Here is a 19,816-nt window from a genome sequence, read left to right on the forward strand (position 1 = left end):
TGAAACCTCATCATTCCTCCATCTTGTCATCAGCATGCTCACTGGGCTACTTCTTAGGGTTAGGTTATTCTGCCCATCTTTGACTTCCTGGTGAGTCTATTTCTGTTCAACCCAGAGGACTGACAAAACAAAGAAGTAGGTAAATCCAAGTCTAGCTTAGCTTGGTATTTATTAACTATGGTAGCTGTATGAAGTGCAGCCTTCAGAGGCACGGGGCACTTAGACAGGCATACACCATCACCACCTGACGCCTCCTTCCCCACTGTCTGCCCAGCTTACACGTTTATATAACACGAAGGAGTGGTCTCCTGAACTCCCTTCCTCCAGGAGGGAATGTTTCAATGCCAAGCTAACACCTAGTAGCGTGGTCTTCACCCCACATGTATTCAGATCCCTGAGCCTTTGACTTTCTCTCCCACTTCATAGCTACACATTGGCTTCTCAAAGCTCAGTACCTTAATTTTTTTTAAATTATATTATTTTGTGTGTATGGATATTTTGCCTGCTTGTATACCTGTGTTTCTATGTGCGTACAATAAGTACCCATGGTGGCCAAAAGAGGGCATCGGATCCTAGAGCTGGAGTTCTAGCTAGTTGTAAGCTACCATGTGAGTGTTGGGATCTGAACCCAGATCCCTGGAAGCCAGCACTCTTATCTGCTGAGCCCTTTCTTTAGCCTAAACCTAAGCATTTTAAAATAGTAATTCAGATATGTTGAGCTAAGTTAAGTATGCTGTTAAGCTGATTCCATCTGTTTGTAGTTAATATGGCTACTGTCTTGCAAATTTTGAGATGACTTTTGGCTGCCATTTTATCTGCATTGGAGATTTCTGTCTGGAAAAGGATCAGACTCCAATTTTATTTTATTTTATTTTTTTTATTTTTTGGTTTTTTCGAGACAGGCTTTCTCTGTAGCTTTGGTGCCTGTCCCAGAACTAGCTCTTGTAGACCAGGCTGGCCTCGAACTCCCAGAGATCCACCTGCCTCTGCCTCCCGAGTGCTGGGATTAAAGGCGTGCGCCACCACTGCCTGGCTTTATTTCATTCTTGTAAGAACATTTCACAGTGGTAACATGCCTGCACTATTATATCCTGCCAGGTTCACATCATGCTGATGACCCCTCTCCTGTGATGCTAAAGTCACTGGGTTCAAGGGTCATCAGCCCCAAATCCTACCCCGTGTAGCTCTGCAGTGCTTCTCTGTGTGGCACAGCAGCCATGGTGGAGGAGGAGGAGTGGGTGGTGCCGCAGTGCCCGCCCTTCTGGCTGCTTCTGCATCTTCAGGGCTGCTGACGGCAGACCCTTCCAGCACCACATCAGAATGACACAGATTGGGTGCAATAGGAAGACCAGCCTGTTAAATGGGAAGATCTTTATTCCCTGAAGTTAATTATTTAAGTGACAGTCCATGACTCTAAATTGAAAAGCCCAAACCCTTTTCACACACCTCTGACCCACCCCAGAGTACCTCCCTGTGTGTCTCTGGGTGACAGCCACTTTTCAGACATTATGGATGTTACTGTCTCCTCCTCCTCCTCCCTGAAACCGTGGCTTTGGCTACCACTCCACTTTCGTTCTAGTTCTCTTTTAGAATAAGTGTTCTCTATATTCAATTCATACTTCTCACTTCCAGTTCACGTTGCTGTACTGTGATTAGCATGACAGCCATTTCCAGCTGTGTGCCTAATTTGCCCTTCCCAGCAGTTTGTGTTGGGAGCTGCAGACCCTCAGACCCTGCTATGACCCCTTGCCTGCTGGAGTAAACAACTTGTTTTTCTATGCTTGCAGCTGCTCTGAGCACAAAACCCTCATGAGTTCCTGATAACAAGGAAGTAGTTTCTGATGGACTTGCAGTAGAAAATCCCCAGAGCTAGGGCTTGGCCATTAGTCAAGGAGAGCACTATATAAGCTATCTGGGAACATAATAAAATCGGCATTCTTGCTTCAAGAGTGACCCAAGTCTCTGTGTGTTCTTTAATCCCCAGACCCTTGCGCAACCACAGTTCCAGGTGGTGCAGGCACCACAAGTTTGCTTCGCATATATTTCTAAAAGTGTTCCTTTATAGCCTTATATATGGGTCTTTATGTCTGCAAATTTGCAAGACTGAGTTTCTCTGAGAGTACAAACTCATACACAGTGTTAAATCCTGGGACCCAAGACAGCTATAGACAAGTACAGGTCCAGTGTGGCTTAATAACTGTCGTGCTGTTTAATCTTTGATAGAGAATGAAAAAGAATCCATTTCTAGCCTCCTGGGGAGGAAATGATACTATTTAATTTGTGGCCAGTTATTTTTTTTATATATATTTTTCTTTATGTCCCAAAATACAAGGGGAAATAGGTATTTTGTGGAACACTTAAAGTTTAACCTGGAGGGAAGGGGTCACTGGAAACACATGTCTTATTTGTCAGTGATAATTCACAATGAGTACATTATTCCAGAGGTTGGTGTCCTTTGAGGATGTGACTGTGGACTTCAGCCAGGAGGAGTGGCAGCACCTGGACTCCGCCCAGCGACGCCTGTACCAGGACGTGATGCTGGAGATCTACAGCCACCTCTTGGCAGTGGGTGAGCACAGCCGGCCGGGGATCCAGGGTGGTCCCACTTTCCGTATTTCTCTTTTCCAAACATAGTGGGGTACCAAGTCTTTTATGAGTTTTTTTCCCTTTTCTCTTGATAAAATATCCTCTTTGGATATTGCCATGTGTTGTTTTGTGCCGCCAGTAGTGAGTTTGATTCGTGGATCCTGCATGGTAAAAGGCAAGGCCGACTCCCCCAAGCTGTCCTTTGACCTCCACATACACGCCATGGTATGTGCAGCACCTGCAAGTGTGTGCGCACACACACACACACGTGCACACACACACACACACACACAGCGTAAATGCGGGTGTGGGCATATATTAAGATTGTATGGGCACGGGTATTTCACCTTCCTATCTGTTTATGCGCCGTGTGTTGTGCAGTGCCTGTGGAAACCAGAAGGTGTCAGATTCCCTGGAACTGTAGTGGTAATTCAGTTGCCATGTGGGTGCTGGGAACCAAATCTGGGTCATCAACAAGTGTTCTTAACCACTGAACCATCTGTCCAGCCCTACCTCCTCTGTGCATATATGTATGTGTGTAATTTTTTTTATAAAAATTAAGAATAACTATTTGAAGGTGTAGGTTTATTGCTCAGGGTGGAATACTTGTGTTTAGCGTGGGTGAGGCTCTGCTTTAATCCTCGCTACCATAATAAAGAAAAAGAAAACCAAAAACCAGATGAGAAAAGGGACAAAGGACATGAATATGTATTTCTCCAGAGCTAATGAAGTCTTCTCGGCAGCCTGTTCTTTAGGTCTTAGCTGTCTGCCGCCAATGCCTTGTCAAAGTCCTTCCTATTTCCTACATCTGTATGGCTAGGGCTCTTATATGTTGAGCTGGGTATCTTTGCCCAAACCAAATCTTCTTCCCACAAATCAGCTAAGTGATTTTGCTCACTTACTATAGCTCCCAATTTCTCACATATAAAACAAGAGAGCAGATGTGGCTATTTTGGGGATTGAGTCCGTGCGTCCAGTGCATACAAAGTTGCCTAGTACACATGGGTGCTGTGTTCATGAAGTTTGGTATGTAATAAGGGTATCGTAGTATCTTACCATGGTCATCCACGTGATGAGCGTGACTACTGCCTGACTCAGATTTCTCAGTGTTCAGATTCAGTTCCATGTGATCGCCCCTCCGTCCTGTCCACTGTGCCTGTTCATCGCTTTCTCTTCTCTCCAGGTGAACTGCAGCTTGACACACCACATCACCCAGTTGTTGTGAAAGCGTCGTTTCTGAATGATGCACCCAGTGAAGTCCCAGGACATGGTTCATATTGTACCGTTCTGGAGAGACTGTGGCAGGACGGCAGCAGTGTTGTGCAGACACGTCAGCAAAGCCAGGTCCCGCCCGTCAGCCCTGGTGCTTGCCGAAACCAGAAGCCACCGAACACAGACAGTGATGGGGACTCTGGAGAAGCTGGAGAATCTCTTCTCTCGGGATGCCACCTCGTTTCTACAAAATGTGCACCTCCAAGGTGTTTCTCATTTGCAAAAAGGTTGAAATCTAACCTTGAAGCATATAATGACGATCAAAGCAATGCCACAAAGCAGGCTAGTGACATTATTGGATCTCATCAGTTTTTAACGCAAGGCTCTTCTAACGGTACGTGTACAGTACCTCTTCAGAGAGAGAGATCATACAATGACAGTCAGCTTGGAAACCGTCTTTCTCCCAATCCACCACTTACAGAGCATGGGATTCCTTTCCAAGACAAAGCAGTTGAATATCCTGGATGTGGGAAAGTCCTCACTGATGAGTCGGCTTTCTGTCAACAACAAATAGCCAACAATATGGAGACATCTTTCATCTGTCACACATGTGGGAAAACCTTTCTCCACAAATCTCAGTTGGTCTCCCATCCAGAAACTCAGAGAGAAGAGACACCTTATGAATGTCCTGACTGTGCAAAATCCCTGAGGGGTATGTCCAGCCTGCATGTGCACCGTGAAGTCCACACAAAGGAGAAACGGTATGAATGCCACGTGTGTGGGAAGTCATTCAGCTATACATCCCACCTAAAGGTGCACCTTCGAACACACACTGGTGAGAAACCCTACGCATGTTCTGACTGTGGGAAAGCCTTCAGCCAAAAGTCAGTCCTCACCATCCATCAGAGAATCCACACTGGGGAGAAGCCTTACACGTGCAGTGACTGTGGGAAAATGTTTGTTTGTGCATCAGATCTGACAAAGCATTGTCGGTTTCACACAGGGGAAAAGCCTTATGAATGCCCCGACTGTGGGAAATCTTTTAGTATTAAGTCTAACCTGCTTGCCCATCATCGAATCCACACCAGTGAGGGGCCTTACAAATGCTTTGACTGTGGAGAATCATTCAGGAAAATATCCCAACTGAAGGTACATCATCAGATTCACACGGATGGTAGATCTTTTGTGTGTTCTGACTGTGGGATGGCCTTCAGCCAGAAGTCAGTTCTCATCACACATCAGAGAATTCACACTGGGGACAAGTGTTACCCGTGCAGTGACTGTGGGAAGTTGTTTCTTTATGCTTCCGATCTGAAGAAGCACTGTCGAGTCCACACAGGGGAGAAGCCTTACAAATGCCATGACTGTGGGAAATCGTACAGTGTGAAATCACACCTCCATGTGCACCATCGAATTCACACTGGTGAGAGACCTTTCAAATGTGATGACTGTGGAAAATCCTTCAGAAGAAACTCTCACCTGCAAATGCATCAGCAGACTCACACTGGTGAGAAGCCGTACAAGTGCTCTGACTGTGGGAAGTCCTTCCGGAGAGCATCCCACCTGAAGGTGCATCATCGAATTCACACCGGGGAGAAACCTTACGTGTGTTCTGAGTGTGGGAAGGCCTTCAATGATAGGTCAGTTCTCAGCACACATCAGAGAATTCATACTGGAGAAAAGCCCTACATATGCAGCGACTGTGGGAAAGCCATGTCTTCTAAAGCCAACCTCAAAGAGCATCAACGAATTCACACAGGCGAGAAGCCATATGTGTGTGCTGAATGTGGGCGGGCCTTCAGTGATAAGTCTTCTTTCTATAGACACTGTAAAATTCACAGTAAGGATAGACCTTTTGTCCATAACAAAGGTGAAAAGGGCTTCCTGCAGAATTCACAAGTGACCACCTATGAGCAAACTCACAGTGCAGAGAAACTATAGTGACACTCTGTCTATGGGAAATCTGCTAAAGGGGTATCGTCAAGGTCATACATACTACCATTACTGAAGCTGTGGGATGCTATTGGTGCACTATCCACACCGTACTGGGAAGAGACATTATTCGTGTTGCGAATGCAGAGAGTCCTTCAAAATCATGTCATTTCAGTAGACTCAAGTGCTCATACAGTCTTCCTCAAGACACCTGATCATATAAAAGAATTTATTGTAGAGTCAGTTCCTCATCAAAATATTCTTGGTTTTCATGAAAAAATATTTTATCACAGACCTAAGTAGGACTAGGGAGATATCACACTCAGTTGGTAAATTCTGTCTTCTGGATACCAGAGGCACACACATACACACATACATTCCATGGGTAACTACACACAATACATACACAACCCTAACTATACAAGCCATAGGTCATAGTTTAAAAAGAGTACAGCTATGCATTGCTTGATTAAACATATAAATAATTATATGTGAGAGAAGTATTAATGAACTTGTAGGAAGAAGCACAAATGTTTCCTTGCATGAAGAAATGCTGATTAATGATCTGAGGTAAAGCTTCTATAGGTAATGGTACAAAGTTTCTAGACCACAGGAAAGTTTGTTGGAAATTACATCAATGGTTTCTCTGTTTATTGTGGGATACCATTTTTTCTTTTTTAGACAGGTTCACACTATGTACTTCAGGCTGTCCTGGAACTCACTATACAGACTAACTCACAGAGATCCTCCTACCTCTGCCGCACAAGCACTGGGATTAAAAGTGTGCACCACTACACCTGGATGGATAATAATATTTTTAAATGTCAAAAACATTTTTCATCTGTGTCTAGGAAGGATATAGATCCTGGACTTGTCCATAGCATGGTGGCTGGCAGACAAAGTGACCACTTTTGACTTCCAAGGTCTTTCAATGGATTCTCACAACCATGTCCAGTCTCAGGGACCTGGAGACCATCACTTTCAGGGTGCTAAGAGATACAAGATCTCAGAATGTTCACGAGCCCATGTTAGTGCCTCCCCAGTGCTGGTGTGAGTGATGCTCCTCCATAGCTTCGATTCTTCCAGAACCCCGGGGTGTGGCCTTGTGGACATGGCTTCTTTGTAGAGGTAACTTAGGTGCAGACATACGTGGCCAGACCTGGTCCTAAATCTGATGAGTATCATTCTTTGAGAAAGTCATGAAGACTCAAAAATTTTGAAAGATGGGACTATGGAGGCAGGGGTTTTGGTGACCTATCTCCAAGCCATGGGATTGTCAGCAACAGAAGCTAGAAAAACTTTCTTGGGAGTTTCTAAAATTAGCCATCCCTTGGCCAGTGCCTTGATTTCCAAATTCAGATCCCAAACATGGTGAGAAAATCAGTTCCTGTTGTTTTGCCAACTATTCTAAAACAATCTAGGAAAATCAAAGTTGTGTAGAAAGCTCTGGGAGGCCCACATATACTCAAGGCCTGCCTTCCTGACTGCCTGTCCACCAGATACATTTCTGTCTGTCTTTCAAAGCAGGGTTTCTCTCTGTAATGGCCCTAGCTGTCCTAGAACTCACTCTGTAGACTGGTCCGACCTTAAACTCTCAGAGATCCGCCTGCCTCTGCCTCCCAAGTGCTGGGATTAAAGGCGTGCACCATCGCCACCCAGTTTTTTCTTTAGTCATTTTTTCTCATTTACTTTTCCTGAATTTCCTGTGCCTCTTTGTCCTCACTCTGGTTCCCATGTTTTTAACTCCTTTCACTAAGCTTATCCAATGTTACTATCTTCCTCTGGAACTCTTAACCTACCAGATGTCTATTCTTTATGGTTATCAAAACCTCCTGTGTCCCTCATTATCTCACTGAGGCCCTCTAGACATGAATATGTCCTATTATGTTAAACCATGTGTTTCTTGTTTATTTCAGCTTTGTCTGTTTCTTTAAGACTGGGCCTCATGGAATCTAGCCTAGAATCTGATTTACTTTATAGTAAAGGGTGGCCATGAAATCTTGAGTCTTCTGCTTCCACCTCCCAAGTACTGGGATTACAGGGTGTGCTACTACCTTGGCCAGATAGTATATTTACAAAAGACTTTCAGTATATTGTCTCCCACGCAACATGTACGCAATGTAAATCTGACTACCCTGTTGAAAGGTGAGTCTGTCCCTACTATCTCCAAGTTCAATAGGATTTTATCCTAGTTTCAATGGGTAAAATAATAACAGAAGTAACATGATGTTTGAGGCCACACTAAAAGCAGCAGAGCATACAATATTGCTTATCTGAATGCTTGTTCTTGAAGTCTTCCTCTGTCATTTAGTGATTCAAGTCATGTTGAGGTCATGAGTATACTATGAGAAAAACCAATTGAGTCAACGTAGAGAGTTCCAGAGATTAACATTAAAGACATGAAGATTGATCCAGGATATCATTCCTATGGTTGGGATTCTAGGGGAGCCTTCCTTATCAGCTGTATGGAAAACTAATACCATATCACAGTCACTCAGATAATCCTTCCAAAGTCCCTTACCATAAACCTTGAAAGGTAACAGCAACTCTAGAACATTAAGATTCACCTTGGTTTGTTGTGTTTCAGCAACAAGTAACCAGAATATTCTCCCTCATCTGCACCAACCATGCCTATTCCTCTGTGTTGTGTTCCTCGTGGATTTTGCCAAGGCTCTAACTTCAAGGGGTGGGCTAGAGGTGGAAAAGGCACGCAAGTTTAGTGCCTTGTGACGCAATGGGGCAATGGGCAGTTGGGCAACTCCTCCTTACTAACATCCGCGGGTTAGGTCTAGAGGAGAATGGGTTAGGCTTTCCAGGGGAATTCCTGCCCAGCAATGCCAGGTGCTCATCTTTGGCCTACCTTCTGTTAGGAGGTGTATAAAGGAAGTAAAGTCTCTGTTAGAAGAATGCATAGACAAGCACCATGTACACTCAGAAATGACTCAGGACACCTGTGCTGCCACATCCTGGAAAGTGTCACAGAAGCTCATCCTCCCTGTTGCATATCTAGTCCGCCCTGTGAGAGACCCGCACCCAACCCTGTCTTACTGGTCTTGAAGACATCACAGAGATGAGGCCAGAGTGAAAACAGCCCAAGATGCTCAGTGCAACACTGTAAACTGCCTATCGGTGTATGTCCGGCATGTTGTTTTCCACCCTGGCCCTCTCCAGACCCTCAGGAATTACCTTTCCTAGTAAACAACTCAACATGAATGCTGATGTGTAAAGCAGGAATTATGACCATCAGCCATGCCGGGTCGTAGTACTAGAACATTCATTATGCATAGGCTAGGCTGTGACACCAGTTCAGCATTGAATCTGGCACGAAAGCATCCCATGACACTTGTGCTGAATGTGAATGCCCACTCATCCCACCTCCAGTAATGGTCCTATCACTCAGCTACTCCCCCATGCACACTGTCATCTATAATGGATGTGTCTGTCTACAACCTTCTATCAGAATAAACACTTGCTGAGGGAGGGCTGAGGACTCACTTGTATCTCTAAGAACCCAGGACCCAGCTTTGGCTTCTCCAAACAAGCTCTTCATCTTAGAGCAGCATTCAGTGGGGAAGATGAAACAGCCCAGGAAGCAAACCTTGATGGCCACCACAATTTCATCTGCTCTAGTGGTCTGGTTTCCCTGTAGATATGGATGAGGCTGATCAACTGCTAGCTGTAACCTGAATCCTTTCTCTTAATATCGGAATGAAGAGAGAGAGAGAGAGAGAGAGAGAGAGAGAGAGAGAGAGAGAGAGAGAGAGAGAGAGTTCTCCAGACCTTCCTTTATTTCACCAGCTCAAATGTCGCCCAACCTCAAGTCCAACTACTAAACAATTACAGAAAAAGGAATTCTCATAATTCTCATGTTTTATGCTTAACACTTGTGTCTCATGGTTAATACTCAGTATAAAAAGCAAAACATCAAAACCGAAGTGTTTGTACTGCATTCAATAGGCACGATTATACCTCTTTGATATTCATCAAGAATTGTTGACACATCATGAACAACATGATTCTCAGAATGACACATGATCCAGCTATGTCTTGCATTTAGAAATTGACCTAAAAGATATACACACATAATAAAATACGAGATAATTGACTGCACATTTCTTTAGGAGAAATCAGTTGTAACTGCCCATTAGTACAAGATTGCCACACACTTGGGGCCCATTAATACACTGGGTTTCTTGGTCATGGGAAACAGGGACAATTGGCACTACATGAGACAGGGGCTAGGTTTTATTCTCAGTTCCCTGAAGAAGGTGGAGTTGGCCTCTTGATTGATTTTTGTTGGATGTAACCCCAGGAATGCTGCAGTCTGGCCCTATCCTGAGTCCATTAGCCACAGATGAATCATGGAAGCAGTGAAGGGTGGGACAGAGCAAACTGCATGGCATGAAGAATCACGGACCCTTTGTATAGTCACTTAGGTTGACACTTTTGGGGACTACGCTAGCCGGGTGGCCGGGAAGAACAAGTGACTTTTTCCCTACAAATTGATGCCCACAAGGCCAACTAAATCCAGTTAAAAACATAAAAAAGGTTGAAAAGGAACTCTAGATACAGAAAAACAAAGTTTAGCCTCTTTTTTTGGGTGGAGGAGGCTGGTGGCATGCTGCAGCTCCTTTAAGAGAGGTTTTCCTGATTCAGCTGTAGCAGGAAAAAAGTCATGTGGTCCATAGCATCTGCATCAGCTCCTGCCTCCAGGATCCTGCTTTGTTTGAGTTCCTGTCCTGACATTCTTCAATGACGAACAGCAGCAATGGGGAAGTGTAAGCCAAATAAACCCTCTCCTCCCCAACTTTCTTTTGGGTCATAGCATTTGGTCACAATGATATAAACCCTAAGACGGTTTTCAAGTGGTTTAAATCGAAAGAAGACTGCCCAAGCCTTTTATTGATTTTTTCCCTTGGATTTCCCGACTTTCTGTCCTGCCTCAACTTGATATGCCAGACTTTATTGCCTCCCCATGGGATGCCTTACCCTTTCTGAGGAATGGATGAGGGATTGTGTGGGAGGAAGGTGGGAGGGAGCAAGAGGAGGGGAAGAAGGGGGGACTGTGGTTGGTATGTAAAATTAAAAAACACAATTTTAAATAAAATTAAAAAATAAATAGAAAAAAAGAATTTTTCTTAATGCCACTCAATAAATTTGCCCTGCATAAAGCAAGTCAAGTAACCTATCATGTTGTAAAACTATTTGAGCTAATAAATCTACCTGTTGGTAGTTTTTGGTCTGTTGGGTTTTAACAGATGCTTTTCCTGGTATGACAATAGGCATATAGGTGGCCATTTTCCCCTATGCAAGGGAATTTCCTTTTGAACTAACATCCTAGTCTTTTGTAGAGAACAAGGGGTGATGTGCTTTCTTCTGTAACTACTTCTTGCTGAAATTAGGACATTGTTGTCTGGGCCCAGGAAGGATGGAATGCTAGATAAAGGCCGGGAGGGCATTCAGGTAATGGGGCACTCATCAGAAGCATTTGATTAGCTGACCCAGCTGAAGACACACGGAGCAATAACATTGGCTGGACTGGTTTATATCAGCGTTCAGCAAGTCCAGGGCTTGGAGCCATTTGGAGCAGTTTGTAGCCCACAGCTGATTTCTGGTTAGGATCTGTCAACTGAGTGGAAATCTACTAAAACAGATACCGACTAAGGACAGAAGTTAAAGTTTAGGAATCTAAAGGAAAATCTTACCTTTGGAACTTTCAGGCCCATGGTCCTGTTAGTTGAAGAGAAGTCCCAAACCTAGAGGGGAGAGAGATCACCTTCAAGAATAGGCACGTGGGGAAGTTTAGTCGGACTTATCTGGAGACTCTTTGACTTGTGAAAGGTAGATCCAAGTCTTATGCCTCTCTCAATTCTCTGGAGCTTACATGACAATTTTTTGTTCACCAGAAGACACAGAAGTTTTAAATATATTAGTATTACAACCTTTGTAGTCTATACTGAAACACACACTGTAGAAAAATCACCTAATGCTGCCACAGCTTTGGCTAATAACAGAAGTTTTGGGTTAAAAAGTATGAACTTTTTCTCTGTCGTGAGAGCTAAAAATATAGATTGGATAGAGAGATTTTTAGCATGATGAGAAGTCTACACCCTTGAGTCTACACTTAGAAGACAACTGAAGGAAATTTAAATTTTGAACTTTAATAGTAGTTGGTGCTTTATTGGCTTAACTAAACTTCATTGATCAGTATTAAAACTCTGAATCTTCAAAACGGGGGGGGGGGAATCTGAAACATTTTCATTACCTTAGATTACTGGGTTTTTTGTTTGTCCAGTTTTTGTCTGTTGTTTTATTTTTTGAGACAGGGTATCTTTGTATAGCCATGGTTGTCCTGAAACTAACTCTGTAGGTTAGGCTGGCCTTGAACTCACAAAATCCACCTACTTCAGCCTTATGAGTGCTGGGATTAAAGTACACCACCTCTATCAGCCTCAGATTACTTTTTTATACTTGTACAACTCGCATTTATTTATCTTAAAACACTAGCATTTCATATCCTCAGACACTTTCTTAGACCTTACTTAAGAAGTTACTTAAACTTTCTCATCCATAGACATTTATAGAATTTCCTTAGACCTTCAGGACTTACATAAGCTTCCACATTTTCCTTCTAACCATTCACCAAAGACACAAGTCATTATTACTGAGAGCAGTCATTTCAAAGCAAGTTCCTTTAAATCCATTTGTTTTGTTTTGCTTTGCTCTCTCTATCACAGTCAGGTGGCCTCCCTGATGTGGGACAGAGTTTTTTTTGTTTGTTTGTTTGTTTTGTTTTTGGAGACAGGGTTTCTCTGTGGCTTTGGAGCTGTCCTGGAACTAGCTCTTGTAGACCAGGCTGGTCTCGAACTCCCAGAGATCCGCCTGCCTCTGCCTCCCGAGTGCTGGGATTAAAGGCGTGCGCCACCACCGCCTAGCTTGGGACAGAGATTTTGGAGGACATCTTTAGACAAACATGCTTGGGTCTAGAGGAATTAGGGCCATAACCTAGCCCCAGAGCCAGCTTTCCAATGAAGGAGAACAGCAAAAAAAAAAAAAAAAAAAAAAAAAACCAAAAAAAAAAACCACTTTAATATTATCCATACACAAAAGACATCTGAATCCCTGCTAAGCTGAATCCAGTGACGAGAAAGCCCAAAGACAAATTCTGAGCCCTGGCCATCAAAGCAGCCTTGACAGGTGGCATTGGCAATGGTAGCTGGTGATTGGCAATGGCAGGAGAAACAAAAACACCACCAATAAAGACAGAACACAGAAATGTCACCCACTCAAAGGAGACCAGTCAGAAACAAAACATTCAGTTATCACCATCATTCATACATTCAATTGAGCCTGACCCATTTACAACTCAGCCCCTGTATTTGCCACAAGACTTACGGACACATCAGAAACCACAGATCCGCCCACATGCACAAAACAGACAGACACGACTTTCCAAACAGCCAGAACCAGGTGGGTAGGCAAAGTCTCACTTTTTACTCTGGACAGGAGTGAAAGGATTTTGACAAGAGGAGGAAGAAAGCTATTGTCTTAGTTAGGGTTTCTACTGCTGTAAAGAGACACCGTGACTTTGGCAACACTTACAAGGAAAAACATTTAATTGGGTGACTTACAGTTTTCAGAAGTTTAGTCCATTATCATGGCGTGACACCGTGGCATGCAAACAGAACAGTGCTGGAGAAGTAGCTGCGAGTCCACACATCTTGACTCACAGCAATAAGAAGAGGTTTGAGGCCGTGGAGGTGATTTGAGCATATATGAGACCTCAAAACCCAGTTTCACAGAGATACACTTCCCCCAACAAAGCCACACTTCCTAATAGCACCACTGCAAGTGTGACATCTATGGAGGAAAAGTCAGGCTATGGAGGAAGTCAGGCTATTCCTACAGCTGTGAAGTGCAGGTATCCTGGATACCAACAGCTATGAAGAGAAAGGTATCCTGACTGTCGGAAGTCAGGCTATTCCTACAGTTGTGAAGTGGAGGTATCCTGGATACCTACAGCTATGAAGAGAAAGGTATCTGACTTGCTGAAGCTTGGTTCTGGTGGGGGATGGTCTCCCTACAGGATGTGGCAATCCTGCCCCTCTCCAACAGAGAGCCACTACAGCTGAGCTCTGCTCCACTCTGCTAGGAGAGTTTCCCAGCAGAGATGTCAGTTTCTTCTCAGCTCTGGCCCAAATTTTTATTTCTTCTGCTTTATTCTGCTAAGGGGGAAACCCCTGCAGAAATGTAGCAATCTGATCTGGCTCTAGAAAAAAAAGTTGTTACTTCTGCAGCACTCCCCAAGGAGTTTCCCAGCAGAGGGGTCTTCTGGGAAGACATTGCTTCTCTGTTCCCCTCCATTAGGGAGTTTCTAGCAGAAATTCTTCTCTGCTCCACCAAAAGGTCTTCACCCAAACTCACGAGATTTATTTGGGAATCCAGGAGAATGGCTGCCTCTGCCAGGGTGGAAAAAGGACAGCTGCTAACTGAACTTATATAAGGTTCTTAGGGACAGAGTTTTTCCAGGGAGATTTTCAGGGAGGGAATTGGTCAGATTTCAGTCCCCTTGGACAAACTCAAATTGGCTAGATTTCATGCCCAGGGATTAGTTTGTTTTCTGCTCGGGAATTGGTTGGTTTTCCTACTCAGGGATTGGTTGATTTCATGTTCCGTTGGTCAGGGGCAGATTTGGCTCTGGCTTCAGAAACAAAATGTATTTTTCACTGGTCCTCTTTAACCTTTTGGCTCTAGTTTTAGGGCAAGGGTGTGTTTCTTTCACTGTTGCCTAATAACGATCATTCTGCTTAATCTTCTTATAGGCACAAAGCTACTATATTTGTAAAAATGACTCAAAGTGAACACAGCATTCAGTACATGTGCAAATTCTGCTCACATATTCAGCAGGGAAGGTGTCCCAGCATTGTAGAGCTGAAGAAAGGTACTAGGGGCACCAGCAGGAGACTGACGACCAGGTAGTGAGGTCACCTGCTGCCTTCTGTCTGCTCTACCCACAATGGGAAACGGGGACACACGCCTTTAATTCCAGTACTTGGAGACAGGCGCAGACAGATCTCTGAGAGTTCGAGGCCAGCCTGGACTTCAGGGCAAGTTCCAAGACAGCCAGGGCTACACAGAGAAACCGTGTCTCATAAAAAAAGAAAGAAAGAAAGAGAGAAAGAAAGGAAGGAAGGAAGGAAGGAAGGAAGGAAGGAAGGAAGGAAGGAAGATCCAGAAAGAGCAAAAAGAAATCATCTTGAAGATGCAAGAAGAAAGAGGCTGTTCAGAGCTCATCAGAGGCGTCGCTGTCCAGGTGAGAACTGTTATCAGGATCAGAGGTGTCGCTGTCCAGGTGAGAACAGTTATCAGGTAGGAATTGTCGAGCGAAATCACTTGTCTGCCTCACTTTTCCAAACCCTCAACAGTAGCAGCAGCACCTGCATTGTTGCCTGCTTTGTCTTCATAGTAAACACTGCACTGCTTTGTGTGTGCAATGGGAGACAGGGTTACCTCTCTCAGGTGAATACTGAGGCACAGCAACTCCGTAATGCTGGTAAGCTTACCGAAGTCGACAAACTCAGCCATGGCCTTCTGAGCACAAAGAGCATTTTCCAATTGTACACAGACTTCGGTTTGTATCATCTTTGTCAACACTAGACATGAGTCAGATTGACTAGTATATTTATTGCTCACACAGTGCGTGAAAGAGCTACATATTTTATTTAGAACATCTCCTTATATCTCTGATCTCACTGAGTTTTCCCTGTGCACATTGCTTTTTGTAGCTTTTTCATTTTGTGTCTCTGTAGTATTATGCTTTTATCCCCTCTTTTTATCTCTGAATTCATTAATGCTGTGTGTGTGTGTGTGTGTGTGTGTGTGTGTGTGTATATGAAGTGATGGATCTTGCTTCATTATTCCTTAAATGTGCGTAGGCAGAGATTTTTGTTGGGTCTGTCAACTGACTCTGTCCCATCACCTGGCTTCCAAATAGCCATCCATAGATTTATTATTAATTATAAATGCTTGGTAGATAGCTCAGGCTGGTTACTAGCTAACTCTTACATTTTAAACTAACCCATATTTCTTATCTACCCTCTATCATGTGGCTATACCTTCTTACAACACAGCACTTTTATCCTGTTGTTCTCTGTGTCTCTCATGGCTCCAAGATTCTACCCTTCTTCCTCCCAGCATCCTCTGTCTGGCTGTCCCACTTCTGTCCCCTGCCTAGCTACCAGCCAATCAGCTTTGTATTAGCAATGAGAGCCGCTTTCCTAGGCAGCAGTACTGAGTGGCACACCTGCTGTCAGCTGCTTTCCTCCTAACTCTGAGCAGGCACACAATGACCTGGACTCTAAGTAGGTAACAGGCCAGGCATGTCAGCCCCAGTCATCTGGGTGCCATTCTGTAGACGGAGACTGCTTGTTCATTTCCCAGCTGCGCAGACCAAAATATTCACACAGAAACTATATTAATTACAACACTATTTGGCCAATGGTTCAAGCCTATTTCTAGCTAGTGCTTATATCTTAAATTATCTCATTTCTAGTCATCTGTGAATCACCACAGGGTTGTGGCCTACAGGTAAGGTTCTGGCTGGTGGCTGGCATCGTTCTCCTTTGGTAGCTACATTGTGTCTCTTTGGCATCTTTCTCCTTTGGTAGCTACACTGTGTCTCTTTCACTCCACCTACTTTCTCTATCTCTGTCCAGATTTCCTGCCTGGCTTTACTCTACTAAGCTATTGGCTGAAACAGCTTATTTAATAATCAATGGTAATAAAAACATATTCATAGCATACAGAGGGGAATCCCACATCATCTTCCCTTTTTTTAAATAAAAAGGAAAGTTTTAACTTTAACATAATAAAATTACATATAACCAAAAATGTATCGAGCAAGAATTACAGTTACAATATTTATACCTACTTTATCTTTTATCATAACTAAGGAAAATTATAATTATCTATTCTTCAACTCCATCAAAGACTCCAGAAGGATATATTACCTAAGTAAACAGGAAGTGCACTGTAAACTCAGTTGGCAGAGCATGGGATTTTTAATCCCAGTGTCATAAATTTGGGACCCACGTTGGACACCATTTTGTAGGCAAAGACTGCTTGTTTGTTTCCCAGATGCCCAGTCCCAAATAGTAACACAAAACTATATTAATTATAACTTTGTTTGTCCAATAGCTTAAGCATATTTTTAGGTAACTCTTACATCTTAAATTAACCCATTTCTATTCATCTGTGAATCGCCACAAGGTTGTGACCTACCGGTAAGGTCCTGGCTGGCAGCTGGTGTCTCTGTCCTTCAGAAGCTACATGGCATCTCCTTCACTCTGCCTACTTTCTCTCTATATCTTCTGTCTGGATTTCCTGCCTGGCCTGTTCTTGACCTTCTGAACCTCAGAATGTGGCTTTGTGGAAAACAGCTTCTTTGTGGAAGTAACTTGAGAGTCAGTCACGCTGGCTGGAGGTAGGAACTGAATCCACTGACTGTTGCTTTGTGCATGGGTGTTTTCCCTGCATGTACATCTGTGTGCCACATGCATGTCTGGTACACACAGAGGCTGTAAGAGGCCATCAGATTCCCTGAGGCTGGAGTTGCAGACATGTGTGTGCTTCCATGTAGGTGTTAGGAATTGATCCTGAGTTCTAACCACTGGCTGATCTCCAGCCATGATTCCTACTTTTTATGAATTCTAGGACCTAAGACCGGGAGTTGGTACCAGTCTCCTTTAGTGTATATCTTCATATATTCTCAGTTCAATTAACCTGATCAAGATAACACTTTATTTTTTTTAAAAAAAAAAGCCTACAGGCTAATCTAATCTTTAAGAAAAAAAATACTCTCACAGATAGGCCTGGTGGCTTATTTCCCAGGTGTCCCAGTTCCTGCCAAGTCGACAACAATAGCAGCAGAATCTACCATTCCTGGATTTCTATACACCCCCTTCTCCTCACCTGGCCCCCATGTTTCTCAGTCTCTTCTCAGCAAGCTTATAGCATGCTGGTTTTCTTTCCCTGGGAGGAAAAATGACCCTTGATAAGCTTTGAAGTGTCTCGTTATGATTCTCAGGTCTATGTTCCCTCTCATTTTTTCTCCTTGAGGATCCCTGTACAACTCATTCCCTTTTGTAAGCCAGATCATGTTTTGTGTTTTTTTAAAAAAAAATTATGTTTACGAGTGTTTTGCCTGTATATGTTAGTCTATGCACCATGAGCATGCAGTGGAAGCTGGGAATTGAACCCAGGTCCCGTGAAGGATCAGGTGCTCTTAACTACTGCGGTAACTCTACAGCCCTGGGTTTTGTATTGTATACTGTTTGAGACAGCATATCATGTAGTATTGAACTCCCGATCTTCCTGCCCCTACCGCCCAATGCTGGGCCACTCTTGCCCACATGGTATTTTTACCAAAGACAGTAGAAACACTTTATTTCATCTAACATGTTCTTGTAATATAAATCTGACTATTCTGTTGTGAAGTGAGTCTGTATCCCCACTACCTTGAAGCTGGGTGGCCTTTCATCCTTGTTTCAGTATATCATAAGTAGCATTATGTCACCATTAAGACCACAACATTAGAAGTCACGGGCTTTACCTGAATGCTTGTTCTCTTTTTAAATTTATTCAAATACTATGTGTATGGGTGTTTGTCTGCATGTGTGTATATATGTGAACAATGCTTGTGCAGCACCTGTGGAGGTCAGAAGAGGGCATTATTAGTTCCTGGAACTGGAGTTACAGATGGTTTTGAGCTACTGTGCAGATACTAGGAACTGAACGTGGGTCCCATGCAAGAGCAGCCAGGGCTCTTAACCTGATCCATTTCTCCAGACCCTGAATGCCTGTTTTTGAAGCCTTCAGATGCAATATAATAATTAAGTCAATGCTGAGGCTAGCAAATTATAGGAAACCCAGTGCAGCCTATTTAGATCCTGCATTGAGGGGCCCTGCAATGAACATGATAGCCATCAAAGCTGAGTGTGGTGGTGCATGCTCACCCCAGCACTCAGGGGGGGCAGAGTGAAGCAGATGTCTGTGAGCTAGAAAACAGCCTGGTAGTGTCTCAGAAAATTGGGAATCAGTCTGTCCCAAGACCCAGCAATACACTCTTGCACATAGACCCGAGGATACACACTCATACCACAAGGACATTTGCTCAACTGTGTTCACAGCAGCATTATTCATAATAACCAAAACCTGGAAACAACGTAGATGCCCCTCAACCAAAGCACGGGTAAAGAAAATGTGGTACATTCACACAGTGGAGTAAAAAACAAAACAGTAAAAAACAAACAAACAAAAACCAATGACATCTTGAAATTTGCGTGAAAATGGATGGAGCTAGAAAAAAACGTCCTGAGTGAGGTAACTCAGACCCAGAAAGCAAACACGGTAGGTACTCACTCATAGTGGACACTAGTTGTAAAGTAAAGGACAACCAGGCTATAATCCATAGCCCCAGAGAAGCTAGGTAACAGGGAGGACCCTAAGATAGACACACACGGGTCCTCCTGGGAATGGGAAATAGACAAGAACTCCTGAGAAAATGGGAATATGGAGGAGAACAGCAGAAGGAGAGGGGGAGGGGAGAAGGGAAGGCAGGAAGAGAACATGAGGGAATGAGATGGGGGAAGGACAGAGAGGGAGAGCAAGGAAAGAGATATCTCGATTGAGAGAGCCATCATGGGGCTAGCAAGAAACTTGGCTCTAGGGAAATTCCCAGGAATCCACCGGATGACCCCAGTTAAAGCCCTAAGCAATAGTGGAGCTGGTACCTGAACTGACTTCCCTGTAATCAGATTCATGACTGCCTTAATAGTCATCATAGGACCTTCAATTAGCAACTGATGGAAGCAGATGCAGAGCCAAGCACTGGGCCAAGCTCCCAGAATCCAGCCAAAGAGAGGAGCGATTTGACCAAAGGGTCAAGCCCATGATGGGGATACCTAGAGGAATAGCTAATCTGGGCAATTGGGAGCTCCAGGGGAACCTTCATAGGCTCAGACTAGGCCCTCTGAATGTGGGTGACAGTTGTGTGGCTGGAGCAGTCTGTGGGGTGACTGGCAGTGGG

At 43.8% G+C, this 19,816-nt stretch overlaps 1 protein-coding gene across 2 annotated transcripts in view; it reads left to right on the forward strand.

Annotated features, from left to right (window-relative positions):
- LOC142837608 (uncharacterized) overlaps positions 1-19,816 on the forward strand; it is a 38,643-nt gene that overhangs the window by 279 nt on the left and 18,548 nt on the right. Inside the window, exons 2-3 of one of the 2 annotated variants that reach the window (XM_075952774.1) lie at positions 2,443-2,569; positions 3,770-7,993. The exons of the other annotated variant lie outside the window; for it this stretch is intronic. Of the exons in view, the coding sequence (XP_075808889.1) occupies positions 2,443-2,569; positions 3,770-5,739 (2,097 nt within the window). The 3' untranslated portion in view covers positions 5,740-7,993. Of the gene's footprint in view, positions 1-2,442; positions 2,570-3,769; positions 7,994-19,816 lie in introns of those variants that run through there. 2 annotated transcript variants of the gene reach the window in all.

This window comes from Microtus pennsylvanicus, chromosome 18 (genome assembly GCF_037038515.1).
Source record: "Microtus pennsylvanicus isolate mMicPen1 chromosome 18, mMicPen1.hap1, whole genome shotgun sequence".
NCBI classification, from domain to species: Eukaryota; Metazoa; Chordata; class Mammalia; order Rodentia; family Cricetidae; genus Microtus; species Microtus pennsylvanicus.